Source organism: Pleurodeles waltl, chromosome 10 (genome assembly GCF_031143425.1).
Source record: "Pleurodeles waltl isolate 20211129_DDA chromosome 10, aPleWal1.hap1.20221129, whole genome shotgun sequence".
Taxonomy (NCBI): Eukaryota; Metazoa; Chordata; class Amphibia; order Caudata; family Salamandridae; genus Pleurodeles; species Pleurodeles waltl.
In genome coordinates this window covers 264,525,898-264,547,613 of record NC_090449.1, presented here as the reverse complement: position 1 = coordinate 264,547,613, position 21,716 = coordinate 264,525,898, and the positions used below count along the sequence as shown (strand labels likewise).

The 21,716-nt window shown below is 44.3% G+C and overlaps 1 protein-coding gene across 4 annotated transcripts in view; it reads left to right on the top strand.

Moving 5' to 3' along the window:
• LUC7L (LUC7 like) overlaps positions 1–20,000 on the top strand; it is a 251,298-nt gene extending 231,298 nt beyond the window's left edge. For all 4 annotated transcript variants that reach the window (XM_069210398.1, XM_069210401.1, XM_069210400.1 and 1 more), the window contains one exon: positions 17,949–20,000. In XM_069210398.1, the coding sequence (XP_069066499.1) occupies positions 17,949–18,756 (808 nt within the window). In that variant the 3' untranslated portion in view covers positions 18,757–20,000. The remainder of the gene's footprint in view (positions 1–17,948) is intronic.
• The last annotated feature ends 1,716 nt before the right edge of the window (positions 20,001–21,716 follow it).

Genomic DNA, 21,716 nt, shown 5'->3' with positions numbered 1-21,716 from the left:
TGCCTGGTCTTTTACAACCAACCATGGACACCTTTCTAGCACCAGCCACCCTCAGATCAGTTCCTGCTAGGATCTTAAAGAAATATAAGGCACCTGAGCAAGATCCTTTGTTTCTCAGGACTGATCCACTGCCGGACTCAGTCATATTGGCCGCAGCCCGGAAGACACACTCAGTGGCATCATCCTCCACGGTTCCACCGGACAAGGAGAGTAGGCACCTGGACTCTGGGGAGGAAGATGTGTGGCACGGCGGCTTCCATGATGAAGGTCTCCAGCGCTTTCGCACTCCTAGGCAGATACGACTGATCACTCTGGGACTCGCTGAGCAGGTTCACAGAGAAGCTGCATAGGGAGGACAGGCAGGATTTTCAGGAGATCCTTCAGGAGGGGAGTCTGTCTCCAATCAGGTCATCAGTGCAGCAGCAGATGGGGCAGACTTAGCAGCACATGGTTACGTGCATGGGGTTTGTGTGAGAAGATCTTCCTGGCTGAGACTTACAGGATTGAAGCAGGAAGCGCAGCAGCGTATCCTAAACCTTCCGTTCAACGGAAACTCGCTTTTTGGAACCGACACAGATGAGGAGATGGCGCGTATGAAGGCGCAAGTGGACACCATGAGGGCAGTGGGCCTGGAGAAAAGGAAGGACTTCAGGCGAAGGTATAGACCTTACGACAGGCGCCCTTTTCAGCAGAGGGTTCAAGCCCCTCATTGGTCCCAGAGGCCACAACAGAGGCAAGGGCGTCCACTCTTCCAGTCTCGTAAGGCCATGAGAGACCGAGGGTCAAGCAGACCTCCGCAGTCCACACCCAAAGCTCCTGCAAAGCAATGAGGACTCGCTTCCCTTTAACACCATGCACCACTCCGGTGGGGGGAAGTATCACAGCGTTCATTCACGAGTGGTGTGGCATAACAAAAGACAAATGGGTGCTGAACATGGTAGAGAATGGGTACTCTTCTTTTCAGACAACCTCCTCCTCACTTGCCACCAACCAAATGCAATCCGGCTCACATGAGCCTATTGCGCAAAGAGGCTCACGCCCTTTTACGGAAAAAAGCAATAGAAAAAGTCTGAGTCGTGCACAGAGGGAAAGGAGTATACTCCTGCTACTTTCTGGTAGCAAAAAAAGGTCAAGAAGGAGTTTTCAGACCGATTCTGGACTTACGACTACTGAACAAGTACATAAAAAAGCAAAAGTTCAGGAGGCTGGCTCTCCACCAGATTTTCCCTCAGCTGCATCGAGGAGACTGGATGTGCTCCATAGACCTGCAAGACGTGTACTTTCATATCCCGATCATTCCCAAGCATCGGAAATTCCTACGCTTCCGGATAGCCTCCCAGCACTATCAGTTCAGGGTGCTTCCGTTCGGCCTAAAATCTGCCCCTCACGTTTTCTCAAAATGCGTAGCAACGGTAGCAGCGCATCTAAGGAAGCAGAAAATCTTCATTTACCCATACCTAGACGACTGGCTACTGAAAGCCTCCTCTCCGGAGCAGGCGAAAAGTCATCGGGACATTGTGCTCAGTGTTTTCAGATCTCTAGGTCTACAAGTCAACTACCAAAAGTCCACCCTCATCCCAATGCAAAACCTCCACTACCTGGGAGCAATACTGAATACAGAGCTCGAAAGAGTGTATCCTTCGGAGGAATGACTATTATCAATAAAGAGAAAGTGTCAAGACCTTCTGAGGTCCGACGCACCTACGGCCCATCAGGTGACATCTCTACTGGGCTCCATGGCCTCGTGCATTTCCATTGTCCCGAATGCCAGGCTACATATGAGGCCTCTTCAAAAGGCGCTGGAAAACTGGAACCAGAGCACAGGCCGCTGAGAGGACAGAATGAGTCTTCCGATATGAGCATGACAATTGTTACGGTGGTGGATGCACAGACCTCACCTGTCAGTAGGAGTTCTGTTTCACCAGCTAATCCTGTCTGACACTCTGGTAACGGTTGCGTCGCTTAAGGGATGGGGAGCTCATCTGGGTTCCCTTCAAGCTCAGGGCTGGTGGTCCGACAACGAAAGAGAGTACCACATCAACCTGCTGGAGCTCAGAGCAGTTCATCTGGCTCTCAAGTCTTTTGCTCAATCGATTCAGGGGAAATCTCTTCTAGTGCAAACAATGTATTATCTGAACAGGCAAGGAGGAACGAGATCCCTACCCCTATCTCGGGAGTCTCAGGCCATCTGGCATTGGCTCCTAGCGAGGGGAATGCCTCTTACAGCAGTTTACCTACCAGGGCAACAAAATGTGGAGGCAGACTTCCTGAGCAGAACTCTCGATGACGCCCACGATTGGGTTCTTCAGGACGAGGTCGTCGAAGACATCTTCGGTCACTGGGGTCGGCCTCAATTAGATCTCTTTGCAGACGATGAAAACAAGAAATGCCCAGACTTCGCGTCCGGGGTCTCGAGGGAATGCCCTGTTGATCGACTGGTCAGGGCTATTTCTCTACGCTTTTCCACAGATTCCCCCCATACCTGCGGTGATAAACTCTACAGATCCAGCACCAGAATGATTCTCATAGCTCCGCAATGGCCTCGTCAGTTCTGGTACACAGATCTCCTCAACCTATCAAAAAGCCTCACAGGAGGCTGCCGTGCAGACTGGATCTCCTTTGCAGGCTGGGAGGCAGGATTCTTCACCCCAACCTTCCCTCTCTGAGCTTGACGGCATGGCTCCTGAATTCCTGCAGTATGGGCACCTAGGGCTCTCACAGGAGTGCATGAACATCCCAAAGGAGTCCAGACGACGTTCCACGCGGCGTTCTTGCGTGTTCAAGTGGAAGAGGTTCTACATATGGTGTTGTCAGCAAGGTCAGAATCCTATACTGGCTCAGGAGGAGGTCATACTTTCTTACCTACTCCATTTGGCAAAATCAGGTCTGCAAGTTTCATCTATTAAGGTACATTTATCTGCCATTACAGCCTTTCGTAAATCACCTTCTCAGGAATCCTTTTTTACAAGGCCAGTAGTCAAGGATTTCTTAGGTTTGAAAAAAGTTTTTCCACCCATTCGAAAACCCTCCCCTCCATGGGAGCTAAACATAGTACTATCGAAACTCATGGGCCCTCCATAGGAACCTATCCACAAAGTCTCTTTGCAACACCTTATGTGGAAGACGGCTTTTCTGGTAGCCATTACTTCCGCGAGGAGGGTCAGTGAAATTCAGGCTTTGTCCTCCAAAGAACCATACACAGTCTTCCACGAGAATAGAGTGGTTCTACGAACTCATCCATCATTCTTACCGAAGGTGGTGTCAGATTTTCACATCAATCAGGGTATTTCACTACCAACTTTTTTCCCTAATCCGGATACTCCGGCAGGGAAAGCTTTGCACTCCCTGGATTTGAAAAGAGTGCTAAAATTTTACTTGGATAAGACCAAACTAATTAGACAATCTCACCACTTATTTCTAAATTACAGTCATTTAAGAACAGATGAGGCAGCCTCAAAACGAACCATATCTAGATGGATAGTTTCATGTATTGTTACTGCATATCAATTGGCTAACAAACAGCTACTTGCTAGGCCTAAGGCTCATTTGACAAGAGGAAAGGCGGCTACGGCTGCCCTCCTTAATAATGGTCCAATCTCTGAAATTTGTAAGGCTGCTACATGGAAGTCTGTACATACATTTACTAGGCATTACTGTTTGGACTCCGATGCCAGAGCAGATGCCCAAGTTGGGCAAGCATCTCTGACAAATTTGTTTGCATAATACATATCTCTTCCTGCACTTCTATTAGACAGTCCGCAGTGTTAAGGGATGGGCTTGTGTAAGGAAAGGCCTCCTTGGCATGGTTACCCCCTGACTTTTTGCCTTTGCTGATGCTATGTTTTGAATTGAAAGTGTGCGGAGGCCTGCTAACCAGGCCCCAGCACCAGTGTTCTTTCCCTAACCTGTACTTTTGATTCCCCAATTGGCACACCCTGGCATCCAGGTAAGTCCCTTGTAACTGGTACCAAGGGCCCTGATGCCAGGGAAGATCTCTAAGGGCTGCAGCATATCTTATGCCACCCTGGGGACCCCTCACTCAGCACAGACACACTGCTTGCCAGCTTGTGTGTGCTGGTGAGAACAAAACGAGTAAGTCGACATGGCACTCCCCTCAGGGTGCCATGCCAACCTCACACTGCCTATGCAGTATAGATAAGTCACCCCTCTAGTAGGCCTTACAGCCCTAAGGCAGGGTGCACTATACCATAGGTGAGGTCACCAGTGCATGAGTACTGTTCCCCTACAGTGTCTAAGCCAAACCTTAGACATTGTAAGTGCAGGGTAGCCATAAGAGTATATGGTCTGGGAGTCTGTCAAACACGGACTCCACAGCACCATAATGGCTACACTGAAAACTGGGAAGTTTGGTATCAAACTTCTCAGCACAATAAATGCACACTGATGCCAGTGTACATTTTATTGTGAAATACACCCCAGAGGGCACCTTAGAGGTGCCCCCTGAAACCTTAACCGACTATCTGTGTAGGCTGACTGGTTCCAGCAGCCTGCCACAACCGAGACATGTTGCTGGCCCCATGGGGAGAGTGCCTTTGTCACTCTGAGGCCAGTAACAAAGCCTGCACTGGGTGGAGATGCTAACACCTCCCCCAGGCAGGAGCTGTAACACCTGGCGGTGAGCCTCAAAGGCTCACCCCCTTTGTTCCAGCACCGCAGGGCACTCCAGCTAGTGGAGTTGCCCGCCCCCTCCGGTCACGGCCCCACTTTTGGCGGAAAGGCTGGAGGAGATAATGAGAATAACAAGGAGTCGTCGCTGGCCAGTCAGGACAGCCCCTAAGGTGTCCTGAGCTGAAGTGACTCTAACTTTTAGAAATCCTCCATCTTGCAGATGGAGGATTCCCCCAATAGGGATAGGATTGTGACCCCCTCCCCTTGGGAGGAGGCACAAAGAGGGTGTACCCACCCTCAGGGCTAGTAGCCATTGGCTACTAACCCCCCAGACCTAAACACGCCCTTAAATTTAGTATTTAAGGGCTCCCCTGAACCTAAGAATTTAGATTCCTGCAACTTACCGAAGAAGACTGCTGAGCTGAAAACCCCTGCAGAAGAAGAAAGAAGACACCAACTGCTTTGGCCCCAGTCCTACCGGCCTGTCTCCTGCCTTCTAAAGAAAATTGCTCCAGCGACGCTTTCTCAAGGACCAGCGACCTCTGAATCCTCAGAGGACTGCCCTGCTTCAAGAGGAACAAGAAACTCCAGAGGACAGCGGACCTGCTCCAAAAAGACTGCAACTTTGTATCCAGAGGAGCAGATTTAAAGACCCCTGCAATCCCTGCAAGAAGCGCGAGACTTGCAACACTGCACCCGGCGACCCCGACTCGACTGGTGGAGAAACAACACCTCAGGGAGGACCCTCCGGCGACTCCGAGACTGTGAGTAACCAAAGTTGTCCCCCCTGAGCCCCCACAGCGACGCCTGCAGAGGGAATCCCGAGGCTCCCCCTGACCGCGACTGCCTGACTCTAAAATCCCGACGGCTGGAAAAGACCCTGCACCCGCAGCCCCCAGCACCTGAAGGATCGAAACTTCAGTGCAGGAGTGACCCCCAGGAGGCCCTCTCCCGTGCCCAGGTGGTGGCTACCCCGAGGAGCCCCACCTTTGCCTGCCTGCCCCGCTGAAGAGGCCCCTTGGTCTCCCATTGATTTACATTGCGAACCCGATGCTTGTTTGCACACTGCACCCGGCTGCCCCCGCGCTGCTGATTGTGTACTTTCTGTGTGGACTTGTGTCCCCCCCGGTGCCCTACAAAACCCCCCTGGTCTGCCCTCCGAAGACACGGGTACTTACCTGCTGGCAGACCGGAACTGGGGCACCCCCTTCTCTCCATTAAAGCCTATGCGTTTTGGGCACCACTTTGAACTCTGCACCTGACCGGCCCTGAGCTGCTGGTTTGTTGACTTTGGGGTTGCTCTGAACCCCCCACGGTGGGCTATCTTGGACCCCAATCTTAACCCCGTAGGTGGTTTACTTACCTGCAAAAACTAACATTACTTTACCTCCCCCAGGAACTGTGAAAATTGCACTGTGTCCACTTTTAAAACAGCTAATTGTGTTTTATGTTAAAAGTATATATGCTACTGTAATTATTCAAAGTTCCTAAAGTACTTACCTGCAATACCTTTCAAATGAGATATTACATGTAGAATTTGAACCTGTGGTTCTTAAAATAAACTAAGAAAAGATATTTTTCTATAACAAAACCTATTGGCCTGGATTTGTCTCCGAGTGTGTGTTCCTCATTTATTGCCTGTGTGTATGTACAACAAATGCTTAACACTACTCCTTTGATAAGCCTACTGCTCGACCACACTACCACAAAATAGAGCATTAGTATTATCTCTTTTTGCCACGATCTTACCTCTAAGGGGAACCCTTGGACTCTGTGCATGCTATTCCTTACTTTGAAATAGTGCATACAGAGCCAACTTCCTACAGCTTGCTAATCTATTCAATGTTTGACTATTGATGAGGATCCCCTGGAAGAGAAGGATAAGTTACTTACCTGTAAATCCTAGTTCTCTTCCAGGGGTATCCTCATCAAAGTCATAAACAACCCACCCTCCTCCCCGGACGCAAGTCTCCTAGAAGTGCAGGACACACTATCTTTCGAATCTGCTGGACAAGTTGTCACCGTAAAAAAAGTACTGACCTAACTGTGAACCAACCGTCATCTCTCCTTCACCCCTGAGGCATGGTGGGATACTGGAGGTGCTCAGGGTCTTAAAGGCACGGTGCCAGAATTTTATGGTTCTCCTGTGTTAACCTGCATGCAGCCTATTGGCTAATAATGCTCCGTTGTTTTCAATGGAGTTTTTTTCTCTTTTTTCACTGGTGTTGCTACTGCTTCTTTTCCTGGGCCCAGCTATGGGGCTTTGGAAAGTTTTTCTCTTATTGTAATTTTGAAAAGGACTGTTGAAAAAAAGAGAAACTCCATAGAAATAAAGCATTTTAGCCTGTTTATGAATATAGTCTGCATTGCTGTTATACACACGTATATGAATTTAGTATGAAAATTTGTCTACTAAAAATGCTATATATATATATTTCATGCATATTTCATACTTTTATATGTGAATTTTATGTATGCTCCGGGGTCCCCGCACGAGGGCGGGAATATTCAATGTTTATGACTATTGATGAGGATCCCCTGGAAGAGAACACCAGCTTTCAGGAACAGGCAGACGTGAATCAGAAAACCCAATTTTTCAACACAATTTTGGCATTTTACTGGGACATACCCCATTTTTACGATTTTGCGTGCTTTCAGCCTCCTTTCAGACAGTGACAGAAATGGGTGTGAAACCAATGCTGGATCCCAGAAACCTAAACATTTCTGAAAAGAAGACAAAATTAATTCTGAATTCAGCAATGGGTAATTTGTGTAGATCCTACAAGGGTTTCCTACAGAAAATAACAAATAAAAAAAATATTGAAATTGAGGTGAAAAAAATAGCCATTTTCTCTATACCGTTACGTCTGCTGGGCTCTTCTGGTTGCAGGGATATATTGGGCTTGTAGGTTCATCAAGAATCCTAGGTGCCCAGAGCCAATAAATGAGCTGCACCTTGCAGTGGGTTTTCATTCTATACCGGGTATACAGCAATTTATTTGCTGAAATATAAAGAGTGAAAAATAGGTATCAAGAAAACCTTTGTATTTCCAAAATGGGCACAAGATAAGGTGTTGAGGAGCAGTGGTTATTTGCACATCTCTGAATTCTGGGGTGCCCATACTAGCATGACAATTACAGGGCATTTCTCTAATAGTCTTTTTTACACACTGTCTTATATTTGGAAGGAAAATATGTAGAGAAAGACAAGGGGCAATAACACTTGTTTTGCTATTCTATTTTCCCCCAAGTCTCCCGATAAAAATGGTATCTCACTTGTGTCGGTAGGCCTAGTGCCCGCGAAAGGATATGCCCCAAAACACAAAGTGGACACATCACATTTTCTCAAAGAAAACACAGGTGTTTTTTGCAAAGTGCCTACCTGTGGATTTTGGCCTCTAGCTCAGCCGCCACCTAGGGAAACCTACCAAACCTTTGCATTTTTTAAAACTAGAGACCTAGGGGAATCAAAGATGGGGTGACCTGTGGGGCTCTCACCAGGTTCTGTTACCCAGAATCCTTTGCAAACCTCAACATTTGGCCAAAAAAAAACACTTTTTCCTAACATTTCGGTGACACAGTTCTGGAATCTGAGAAAAGCCACAAATTTCCTTCCACCCAGCGTTCTCCCAAGTCTCCCGATAAAAATGGTACTTGTGTGGGTAGGCCTAGTGCCCGCGACAGGAAATGCCCCAAAACACACAGTGGACACATCAAAAGGATCTAATAGAAAACTACCTGTTTTTGTGGGGGGAGGGGGGGGACCTGCGTTTTTGGTCCTGGGCTCAGCAGCTATCTAGGGAAACCTCCCAAACTCAGACATTTCTGAAAAATAGACACCCGAGGGAGTCAAGGGAGGTGTGTCTTGCGTGGATCTCCAATGTTTTCTTACCCAGAATCGTCAGCAAGCCGCAAATCTAGCTAAAAAAAATCACCAACAAAAATCACATTTTTCCCACATTTCTGTGTTGGATCACTGCACTGGGACAAATCTCCTACCACCCAACGTTCTCCTCAGTCTCCCGGTAAACATTATACCTCACTTGTGTAGGTGGGCCAAGTGTTTGTGACAGGGAAGAGCCAAAAACACGTCAAAATTGAGGGGGAACCAAAGTGGGTCGAAAAGGGCAGTTTGAAAAAAATCTTTTTTAGGCTGACAAGTGCAGCAGAAATTTTGTCGGTATAGATGAGACAATGCTGGGTGGTAGGAATTTTGTGGATTCCTGCAGATTCCGGAAGGTTGCATCACAAAAATGTGGGAAAAATGCGTGCTTTCCAGCAAAGTTGCAGGTTTGCAGGGCATTGTGGGTAAGGAAATGGTGCAGGGTGTCTAAGGGGTCGCTCCCCATACATAAAAACATAAAGCAGAAAGCCCACCAGAGACCAGGGAAGATTTTTTTTTTTTCAAAAATCTGACATCGCAGGAAAAAGTTACAGAGTAAAACGTAGAGAAAAATGGCTGTTTTTTTCAACTCAATTTCAATATTTTTTTATTTCAGTTATTTTCTGTAGGAAACCCTTGTAGGATCTACACAAATTACCCATTGCTGAATTCAGAATGAATTTTGTCTTCTTTTCATAAATGTTTAGGTTTCTGGGATCCGGCATTGGTTTCACACCCATTTCTGTCCCTGACTGGAAGGAGGCTGAAAGCACACAAAATCGTAAAAATGGGGTATGTCCCAGTAAAATGCCAAAATTGTGTTGAAAAGTTGGGTTTTCTGATTCACGTCTGCCTGTTCCTGAAAGCTGGGAAGCTGATGATTTTAGCACCGCAAACCCTTTGTTGATGCCATTTTCAGGGAAAAAACACAAGCCCTTTTCTGCAGCCCTTTTTTCAAATTAAAAAAAAAAAAAAAAAAACTTTTCACTGTATTTTGCCTAATTTCCTGGTCTCATTCAGGGGAACCCACAAAGTCTGGGTACCTCTAGAATCCCTAGGATGTTGATAACAAAGGACGCAAATTTGGCGTGGGTAGCTTATGTGAACAAAAAGTTATGAGGGCCTAAGCGAGAACTATTCCAAATAGGCAAAAAAAGGCCTGGCACAGAAGGGGGAAAAGGCCTGGCAGCGAAGGGGTTAATATAAATGTTGACATACTGTAAATTGTTTTATCTATACAATAAACTATTACTCTACCAGGGCTAGGAGACTTTGGGTCTTTACTCCGTTTCATCTAGTTCAGAGTTGCTTCCTTGCAAGTATCCAGGTAACTGTTAAGCTTAACAAATTGCATCTCAGTCGCTCAACACAATTATTCTCTCCTTCAGCCGTGGCATTCAGTACTTTAGACATTGTGTCCTTCGGGTATAGTGGTTAATTTGGTAACGCTGGATAATGCAGTCTGATACTGAAGCCAGTGTTATGACAGAAGCCCTTTGCATGGATTTGTAATGATGTGCACCCTACCCTGGTTTTTGGCAACCCAGAGATCTTCCCTCAGTAAATGTAAGTAGAGAGGTGGTTATACACATTACAGACGTTTGATATGTAATACAAGCTATACTCTAGACTCAATTCTGAAATTGTAAGCTGGACTTGAGGGTGATAATGATCTCTACTATGAGGTCGTGACATGACTGGCAGTGGTGGCAGTCAAATTTCAGCACGTCATTTTGCAAGTCCTGCAGTACTCATTAGCATTTTTACTGCTCCTGGTCAACAAAAGTCTCCTGGGCTTCACAATGCCTTACTTGTTGGTATTATTTTTGAATTTTCAGTCATCTGGTTTTATGAAGCCTTTTTATTTTTATCGGGTAGGCAGCAGTGCTGGGCAGTAGTGTGCATACCGTTGATAACTGGTGTTCCAGGATCAGCAATACTGTTAGTCCACTTTGAGAACTAATCTTCTCTTGATTCATGCATGACGGTGGGTGGTAAAGTTGAGCAAATACACGATCTGGGAGAGGTTATACACCTTAAAATTAATTGCTAGTTTCTGTGTCCTATCAGTGCTGTATTTTCATAGGAGAAAGAATTAAAAGTGAATTAAAATTGGGATACTAGTCTTGGCACCTGTCCATGACCTCTCCAAGGACCTGTATTTCGGCCAGCTTAAAGCTCACGCCCATGCATATGTTGCTGGTGTATATTGTTTGTGATCAGCGTTTGATTTTTGCTGGCAGTTAACTAGAAAATGAACATACTTCATCTGACTACACTATTCAGAAAGGCTTGCTTTCTTTAAGGCTAGACTGTAAATGTTGTTGTTACTTGGCAGAAACTCCTCCTTTTTCTAATCCGAGTTGATTATCCCTCAAGAACAGCCTTTTTCTTGCCATTTCCATTAGTTCTTCTTTCTGTGGAAGAAATGTACATGTGGGGGCCTCATGTCCTGTAATGGGAATATCTCTGTCCAGTGTTTTGACTAGCATTACCTGTTAAAAGTCCTCTTTTTGAGGTAGGTCCCTAGTCTGTCCTTACTGCTCAGTATCCATCCTTTATAGATTCGTACATTATTTCTGCTAATTTTCGAGGTTCTCAGTATATGTCAGCAGAATCCCTTTCTGTTCCTTGCTTTTATTCACATTCGTTTCACATTTCCTCTAATAAGTAGATTCTTTCCAAAAAAAAGCTTCATATCATGTTTGACTTGCAGGAGTTGATGCTTCTGCCTTGGAGCCACTGTTTGGTCTCCTTAAGAGTCGCCACTTTTTACTATGAAGGCTTTTCTAACAGTTCCATTACGTTTTTTTAAATTTTTTTTGGTCTTGCTTGCCACAATTATTTCGCTCAGTGAGGCTGTCCTCCACTTTCTTGGTGTCGAGTTATATGGTGATGCACCAGATCTTGTTGCTGAAAGTCCCAGCACTTTGTCTTGTATACCTCTCTGCATTAACTTGCGTAGATGCTGATCACTGTGAAGAGCCCCTGGACTATCGCTTGGAGCCGCTGCACAGACCAAGTAGCCCTCTCCTGCTTTTAGACCCTCGTTTCCTCTAGAACAGGGCAACTGATCATCCCCAATCTAGGGCTCTATCATTGTTATATTGCCTCTCTTGCTGTAGATTGTTCTGCCTGCCCTGCTGTCTACCTTCCACAATGTGGTCCAGCACCACCTTCATCACTCGCTATTCTGGCCCCGATGTAAGGGCTTTTTACCGAGAAGGCTGCTTCATTTTATATCTCCTTTTTTGACCGTTTCCAGTTCAGTGCTCTCCTGGGGCATCCAGCTATGTGGGCTAGGAGCCACAACCAGGGTCCATGGGATCTCTTTCTTCTCATCCCCAGCATCCTCCGAGTGCCTGTTCTTTCACAATAAATGGTTCCTCTCGGCCTTGCTCCTCCCTCCACGGAGTCGCTCCCCCTCATTATAGGAAGTGGTGAGGTACAAAAGGGCGGTAACTACCACTCACTGTCTTGCAGTATAGGAACCGAGCAGGTCTGCTGCTCTTGTGGTCCTGTTTGTGGACAGGCCTGCATGTCACCCCTTTCTGATTGTTTTGGTTCTCTGAGGTGAGTGCGACTCTGGACTTTCAGTACTCTGGAATCGTCCAGCACTGAAGTAGTGTCTTTTGGCGCCCTTCTCCTTTTTGTCCGACAGGGAGTTTGAACACCAAACATATAATCTCAGCCGCTGACTGAATGTCTGCTTGTTCCCTGATCTGCATCTGTTACCCTGGCTCAGATCCTCTGACAGTCCTTGAAGGGGGCACTGAGGGCTAGACTTCCCTATTGGGGGTTCAATGAGGTAGAGATTGAGCCTGATTATCAAGTTAGCTCTGGAAATGGGAATCGTGAACCTTCCTAACCCTTTTCCATCATGTTGAGGCCCTTTTCATGCTTTTAAAGGGACGCTGAAGCCGAGGTGGTACAGCACCTGACTAATGTCCTCAATGGGTTTGAGTTTTCACCAATTTTTTTCACATCAGCCAGCTGTAGAGATTGACTGGACTCCAAGACTTAACACTTCCAACTGCAAGTTTAAACAGATATTATTGAACCCACATGTGCTAGACTTTTGGTTCTGGAATCAGTACGACCGGCTCAAGCCAACAGAATACAAGCCAATTGACATCGATGTGAAGCGAAGCCCGTCTGAATTTGAGAGGGGGCGGTTGACAGCTTAGGGCCGGGGTTCTGGGATCGTCTGGAAGGTACCGCTTCATAAGTGGGGAAGCAGGAAAGCGTCTTCTGCATCTTTTCTTCGCTTGAGATGTCTGGTCTTTAATTTTTATTTTCTCTGGGCTTGCTTTGTTGCAAAGTTCTCGTGGATCCTGGGATCTTGGCTCCGTGAGCATCATCAATGCAGATGTCAGTCGTGTTCACTTTGTGCAGCTCCTAGGGTTTAGACTCCACTCCTCCCACATTGTATAGAGGCAGTACAAAGTACTTGGGCAAGAGAGTCCGTATTCATCCCACTTTGAAGCCACCGGCGGCAGACCTATGCCAACTAAAGTGCTGCTTTAACGTTTCATGTTTCCTTTAAGTGATGTGCCTATGTGTATCTTCCATTTTGTGGGCAGCTTTGGCCAGTTTGTAGAAACCAAGTTGAAGAATTGAATTGGACTTCGAGGCACCCCACCCACTGCTAAGCAAGTATTGGCATTATAGGCTGAAGACTCAACGCATCTGACTCTGAGGCAGGAGGTGGGTGCTTGGATGTAGGTGATTCCCTGAGCCCAGCGCACTCTGTACCTGTCCAAGCACGACTTGCTGCAGCACAGGCCGTGCATCCAGCAGGGCCGTAGGTAACACCCTGCTCCCACTACTGTTGTACCCAGCTAATGGTCGAGATGATCAAGTTCTTACTTTCCTTTGGCCTGTGAAGAGTTCCGTAGCCCCAAGGACAACTTCATTGATGATATTGATGTTACCTATAACCTCAAGAAAGAGTTCAAAGCAGTGGGTTAAAGTTATGGTTGCTGCTAAGCTTGGCTTTTTAGTTCAGAGGCTACCAGGTGTCTGGTTTCTAAGGACGTCTGGGGACATTACGAAAGCTGACCCAGGAATGCATTCCGCCCCTTGCTTACCATTGACTTTTTGTGGTTTGTAACTCAATTGCTTTCTATTTGCTGGCAGGTTTTTTTCTCTCTGTCCACTAGGTCTTTGTCCCTCCTGTGGAGCTTAGCCAATTTACTGTATTATTCCAAAAGTACTTGCTTTCTAAAAACAGGCCTTTACATATTGTTAGTCTTTGAATGCACAGCAAATGTGCCAAGATGAGAGGGACCTTTTCTTTTAGTTCAAACAGAGAGGCCTTATCTGACAATCTGGGAGTGTGAAAGGCTGGTCGCACTGCCCCCGTTGATTCTACTTATGGTTTTCTCATCTATTAAATTAGCACTTCCTGCCTATGTTATAGCTTCTGGCTTTGCTAGCGCATTGACACCTTTAGGTATTGTGTGCTTTACTTTTCTTTCTTTTTTTTTTTTTTTTTTTTACTTACTAAAAACCTTTTTTTCCTAGGACGTACCAACATTTAAATGTCTGTAAATGAGCTTTGCAAATATTTCAGAATGCATCAATTAGTGAAGCACATTTTTTGTAATTCTGAAGTGCCCTAGAAACAACTATTTGAATGCGAGCAAAACAAATCAAACTAGGTGATGCCATTTCCACAAGTTCATGTTTGTGCGCTTTATAGTTTTATCAGAAATACTGTATGTCCGTGGAAATGCAATGGTCATTTCAGTCGAAAATGTGTGGTCTGTAATGGCAGTGTACTAACAGACCATGCATACGCCACACTGTACCACTCCAAAATACTTTGACACCCTATTCAACTCCACTTTCACTCTACACCACTTCACCCTAGGCGACTTTATTCCCACTCTACTCTTGCTGCACCATTCACCTTTCACCACACTGGTGTACAACATGGCTAAAACACATTGGCAAAGCCAGTAGCTGTTGCCAAATGCGAGACCTGTTGAATTTAGCAATATCCATAAACAAGCATTGGCATAGTTTTCTGCAACGAACTTTATTCTTGCCACAGTATTTTGCAGACTCGCATGCTTTGTACTCCCCTGCCATCTAGTGTTGGTTTTGGAAAACTTCAATTTGTTTTTTCAGTCTTGGTGTCTTTCAAGTTTATGCGTGACTAGAATGTGCGAATTAATTAGCATTTGTTTAACTCACAATCTGCTTCTAGTATGGCATGGCACCCCGTTTAGTTTGTTCCCTTAAAGCATACAATGCACTGGGACACCTCAGATAATTTATCATTTTGTTCATTGTATGATATATCTATTTGTACGTAAAGTGCAGCTGTTAATTCCATTTAGCCTTTAGACCTGTGAGGTCGCCAATTAGCCTATTTGTGCTTTTTGGGCACGAAAAAAGTTGGTGCATAAAATAAAATCAAAATGCTCTCACTGCGTGAAATGTTTTCAGAACTCCAACAAGGAGTGTGGATATATGCTGTAGACCTGCAGTATGCTTACATTTCTTCTTCTTTCGCTTGAACAAATTGAGTTCCTAAAGGTTTTGGTGCAGAAGAAGCCTTTACTAGTTAAGTCCTTCAGTTGAAGCTCATATCTGATCGTAGTCTTCTCTACTTGCATGGCAGTGGTGGAATTCCCACCTTACTGATATTGTTTAATTCACTGGTTGATTTGTCATTTGCACACTGATGCTCAACAGAAGGCATTGCAGGATATGCTTCGGTTTTCGTGTTAGGCACCTCGGCAAAGGATTTATTTATTCAGTCTTTTGACCTTTGTCAAACTGAAATCCATCCATTCAGAACAACATAACATGCACATTCTGAAAGCTTTGCATCCAGTACCTAGAGATCAAGTTGTTTGCCTTAGATTCCACCAACTGCAAAAAGGGTTATCAAATTCCTTCGTATTTTCAAGTGTTCGTTATCAATTAACCTTGCTTTTGAGTGACGACCTACCCCTTTAATGTTTTATGTTTTTGGCACAATCGGCAATCAGTGCGGCCGTGTGTGCTGAGAAGTAAACAGCACTGCAATCCCGGGGATTCCATTGCAGAGGATAGTGAATCATTCTGCCACATCTTGTAGGTGTTGTATTGTGGTCCATCTATGGTTAATTGTTGTTGTCCTGTTCTATTAGTGGTTGGTGTCTACTTGTGGGGTCCTATCTGCAGGGTGGCATTTACCTTTTGCATCCCATGGTGTAGTGCTATAAAATTAGACTATTGTTGCTGGCTGTGTGAGGTATGAATGCTTTTGTCTGGTGTCTTCAAGGCAAATTCAGTTAAGAATAGGCTATCCAATCGTAGGGAATGGCAACCCTGTTGTTGGATGCGCGTCTTCCTTCGAATGTGTACTGCTGAAGGTGTGTGTGTGTTTTTAATGAAGGGGTCTGTTTGCATTTCTACAGTTAGATTTATTTGCATAATTCCAACTTAAACCAACTGTATCACATGAATACTTAGCCGCTAAATGAAAAGAAACTTGTGCAACCTGTTCAAGGCAGGATTGTGGCTTAAGCTTTTACATTTACACCAGTTCAGCGTGATGACTGGAGCAGCAATCACAACTGGCAACATGAGCAGAACCACACATTCTTTTAAAGGATCAGACTCGGATTTCACTGCGTAGGTGCCTTTTTTTGGTGAGCTGTTCACAATGTGTGAAACTGGGGTCATGTTCATCATGACCTATACAGTATTGACTGTTGTGTCCCCAGTGACTCGCACTAGACCCCTCTTACTTCTTATCTACCTCTGGAAAATATTTAATTCGATTCATGAAGAGGGAAACATGTTGATGACTTCCTGTTTCATAGTCCTTTGCCAAACACCAATTGACTTGATAAGGTTGGTCATTGGCTCTGAATCAATTGGCTGAATGGGGGAAAATAGCAGGGATGCTTTTGGCACCTAAGCATCATCACTCTTTAACCAGTTCCTGTGTCCCATCCTCGCTTTCATACAGTGAGGAACTCGGAGTCCATTAGATTGTGGACCCCCCCACTTCGAAATCAGTGATTAAGAACTGCTGGTTCAACCTGCAGCATCCTTGCCAGGCACTCTCCTTACCTTGTTGTTTGGACTGAAACACCAAAACAGTCTATGGGAAGGCCTACTAGCCTATCGTGTGGCACACCTTCAGTGTGTTCAGAGCACCAGCCTGGCTTATTAACGGGCTATGGAAGTTCAGTAATTTACTTGAGACACACTCTTTACTGCTTGTCAGTAAAGACATTTGTGAGTAGGAAATTGGTACCGATTCATAAATATGTGCATAGTGCTGCGCTTGAATGCTTGACCCATAAAATGTTGCTGTATCGTCCCTGTCATACTGTGTTGCGTAAATCTTTCTTTCCTAATTGTTTCCAGTTTAAACTGCAAGTTTCGTGAGAATCGAAAGTGAGGCATTGATTTACTTAAGAGAAAACCTTAGCTAATTATCTTTTTTTTTTAATTAACTAATTTTGCTAAGCCTATTGCTAGCTTGTCTACTAACCTATATTGTCAATTGATGCTGTTGTGAGTCTTCGCTCTGGCTGTGCCTTGGTACTCTTCAGGTCATTGTATGTGTGTTTTCCCCTATTGTATTGCCCTTTTTGTGCTCACCCCTTCGCTTACCTCCAGTTGCATCATCGGTTCTTTAAAACACTTGCCTGGAACACAGAGTTGGAGTTAGAAAATAAACTGTTAAGAGTACATTTGGTTAGCAGAAAATTGACACTTGTGGATCTGGCACCTTCAGAGTGGAAGGGAGCATTGCAATTTTGTGCATTCCTTAGAGGATTTAAGGACTGACACTCACAGGGTATGAGAAGAATGTCCAAAGCCTACTCACCACATGATTTTTGAACTGACGGTGCCATGCTTCAAATGTTAACTGTGCCTATACCCAGTTTATCATTTCTGAATGCATACCTCGAAAGAACCCGTTATAAAGGTTAATTTATCTGTTGAGTACATTAGTAGGTATTTCTTCGGATTAAATTATCACACTCCTTTCCTAAAAAAATATCTTAGTAAATAGGTGCCTGCTTCCAGTAAGATGAGACCAATCGGGAGTGTGGCGAAAACTTTGTTTTCATTTAAATGTCATTTGTAAATACTCATGAATATTTGCTCCAAGGCTAAAGTGATTTGACTTTTTGGGGCTTTCGACTGCTGCCGTGAGAAACTGGAATACTAACATTGCAGGTAACCTTTCCAGGTCTTGAGGTCAGAGAATATATTGTTTTATCACTGATGTAATCTTTTCTACAAAAAAAACAAAAAACATACAGGTAGTAGTAAACTGTTAATGTACAGTAATGAAATTGTATTGTATTCTGTGTCTGAGTTCCTCATTTTAAAACTAAACTATAGAGAATGCAGGCTTTGTAGTTTTCTCTATGAGATGTGAATTGTTTTATGATTGTGCTCTCTGTTCTCCAAGGTCTTCAAGAGACAAACATTCAAGAGGAAAATCGAGAGAAAAATCCAGAGACCGATCCACGGGCAAATCCAGGGGCAAATCCAGAGACCGATCCACGGGCAAATCCAGGGGCAAATCCAGAGACCGATCGAGGGGCAAATCCAGAGACCGATCGAGGGGCAAATCCAGAGACCGATCGAGGGGCAAATCCAGAGACCGATCGAGGGGCAAATCCAAAGACCGATCGAGGGGCAAATCCAGGGAAAAATCGAGGGGCACATCCAGGGAAAAATCGAGGGGCACATCCAGGGAAAAATCGAGGGGCACATCCAGGGAAAAATCGAGGGGCACATCCAGGGAAAAATCGAGGGGCACATCCAGGGAAAAATCGAGGGGCACATCCAGGGAAAAATCGAGGGGCACATCCAGGGAAAAATCGAGGGGCACATCCAGGGAAAAATCGAGGGGCACATCCAGGGAAAAATCGAGGGGCACATCCAGGGAAAAATCGAGGGGCACATCCAGAGAAAAATCGAAGGGCACAACCGGGGGCAAATCCAGAGAAACATCTAGGGGCAATTCTAGAGAAAATTCCAGGGAGCGGTCCAGAGAAAATTCCAGGGAGCGGTCCAGAGAAAATTCCAGGGAGATGTCCAGAGAAAATTCCAGGGAGATGTCTAGAGACCAATCCAGGGAGATGTCCAGAGACCAATCCAGAGAGAAATCCGTAGAGCAAGAAGATGAGATAATTACCGAAATAAAAGATGAAGGCACCAATGGGAGGTCTTATGAAAGAATGTGTGAAGAAATGGCAGCAGAAGAAACATGAATTCTTTAAATTTGGCCCTGTAAATAGTCAATTAAACATTCTTCTATATATACGGCTTACAATTCTACAATTTTTACTCAACTCAATTTTTGTAGTCTTGAAATTATCTGGTTTGGAAAATAGCTGGGTAATTGCTATGTATGTACTGTTCTCAGTTTTGTTCTTAGCAGACGTTTAAATAAACTTGACAGGTAGATTCATAAACATGCCAGTTATTTGCAGAAAACGAATCAACTGTTGTAAGCGGGTTAATTAAGTTCCATATGTGTGGCATGACTGGTAGCCAAGTGCTGACATTATTCAAATTTTATTTGATTGCATTTTTGAGAGCTTGATTTTTTTACAGAAAACTGGTTATCCTCTGAGTAGGGTTGAAACGATATATTGTGTTTCATAGTGCCAGTTTAAGCCCCTTATTTTCGGCCTCGGCAGTATCCTCTGCTCTTAACCTCTTAATATGCATCCTTGTAATGGTGGCCTAACATACCTTGCCTTAAAATGTACCACACGGTAGCGTAAGTACCCAGAGTTTCTTTTTGACTCAAAGCTCATGGTGGTAACAATGTGCGCTGATGTTGGGTTCCGAATTACTTTCCTTTTCTATTTAGAGCTGTACCTCAAAAAGCCCCATGTTTGGCATCACAAGTAGTTAAATACAGATTTGCTTTGGTAGATCTTGTCCAGTTTACAGTAGAGTCAAGAAATAGTTCCCATCTTGGGCAGCACCAAAAGCTATAAAAAATGTTCTTTATCAGCAACACTGGTTTCCCTTAGGTTGGTGTTGAGTCAAAACATTGCTTTGTGTAGGGCACTGAAAGTCTTTGCAGTTTTCCTTGCTGTAAGGACGCTTCCATTAAGCACCTAGATATTGCAGCAGATGTTTCACTCATGTCCAGCGTGCCCTTCTTCGACCTCCTAACCCCTTCAAGAATCTGTTGACATAGCTGTATGAAGCAGCCCCACCAGTGTTCCCGATGATGCCTCCAGTTGACCAATTTGTTTGCTGATGTAAATTGGTTTACTTCCCCATCAATTCGTCTTTTGTACAATGTGTAAAGGTAACCTGCTTTCTTGATTTATAGAGTTGCTACAGAGTTCTTAAAGAAGACCATTTTTTTCATAATGTTGTGTAAACAATTCAAACTGTTGTAGCTGGTTTCATTTTCTGTTTGAATTTTCCTTTTACAGGTGGTGTAAAGGAAAATGTTTGTTGTGGAATAAATGAACACCTGTTACCTTGCTTACATTGGAGCTTGAAATTTCTTGGTTTAATTTTTAGTTCCATTTTTGACCCAGTTCCCCAGATATGAAGGGGTGGAGTAAGAACCAGAGGTTGCAGCGTCTGCATTCAAATATTCTTGACTGTGAGCTGATTATTATCCACTGAATGAATTGGTATATGTTTTAGCCATTGAAGTCATTGTGGCAATACCACACGAATGCAGCTTTTTCAGAAACCTGCATTTGTTCAAAAACCTGCATGTTCTTCCCAGGTGAAATTTAGTATCTTCTGTTGTTGGCACCTTTTTATCTTTAAGGTTTATTTTGTGTAGCATTTTGTGTTCCAAAGTCACATCTGTTTTTCCAGAATGTCATTTTGGTCTGAAATTTTTAAGCTTGCACATATATTTATTGCAGAATAATTTGCTGTGCACTCTTGTCATTCAGTGTTTGCTCAGAATATTGCACAGTTGCACTGTTTTACATTTTCTTTGTCTTAAGTTCAGTTGCGGCTGTTGACTAATGGATACCATCACTCCTATGACACTGATAGAAATGCCTTGCCCACAGGCTTGGCTTGGGCAGTTTTCTTCTCTTGATTTTGTGGCTGCTCCTGACTTTTACCTGACCAACTTGCAAACCAGTCCACAGACTTTTTGAGTGTCTCCCCAGTGGTACAGATCTGATGTCAATAGGCACAAGCAAATAAAAGAAATGCTAGAGAGGACATCCATCCGAGCTCCAAAAATTAACTGGTTTGGAAGATTTCAGTGTACTTTTTCAGTTAAACTACTGTTCATGTTTCTTGACAACCCAACATGTGTGGACATTTTCAGGTTTCTAGCAGACCTTTTAGTTCTTTTATGACTTTCAAATGAAGTGAATTCCTAATCGATTTGAAAAGACTACCTCATTTATTCCCACATGCATTTGTCTGGGTTAATAGGAATGTTTAATAGCTCTGATGGGGCATAAATGTGTAGTCTATGAATCAGATTAGGACTGGTGCATTGGTTCCTTGCTGGAATATATTTGGCACACATTTAGAATCTTTCAGATGGATGGAGAAGGTCATGTTATTCAGTATTGGATCTTTCATAGATCACATGCTTGAATCATTCCCAGTTGTTGAAATGGGAATGCCAAAGTACCGCAATAAAGCAGTATGTAAAAAAACCTTAATAGTCTATTATGGCAGTAGGCCATCAGTTTAATAGCCTATCTGTGTCTTTTAAAAAAAGAAAAAGGACCAAAGTTGAACTATCACCAATCAAGTACTAGCACCCTCTAGAGTTCTCTTTAAAGAGGCTGATTCCCTCAGATTTCCTACTGCACGTCATGTGAAGGAAGTCTCCCTGAGCCCCCTTCAGTTTTGTTTCCTGTGATTTCACGTTGTCCACATCTACAATGACTGAATATTCCAATATCTGTTTTGCTCCTGCAAGTCCTGTGGGGGAAGAAAAAGGACTCCATGTGGACAACTCTCACAGACTGTCTCTACTGCCTTTACCCACAACATCAGGGAAAGCAGTGTCAAATTTGCCATACCTTTTCTTTTAAAATCTTAAGAGACCGAGAAGAACGATTACTTCTCTAGCTACAGAAGTCTAGATCCCAGAAATCCAGCTCTTCTGATGAGTGATTCAGCTGTAAGGCCTCATTTATGGTCAAGATATACTCTTCTCAAGGGGTTTCTGAAGAGAATAGGAAGGCCTTTAGGTCACACTACAAAGACCCTT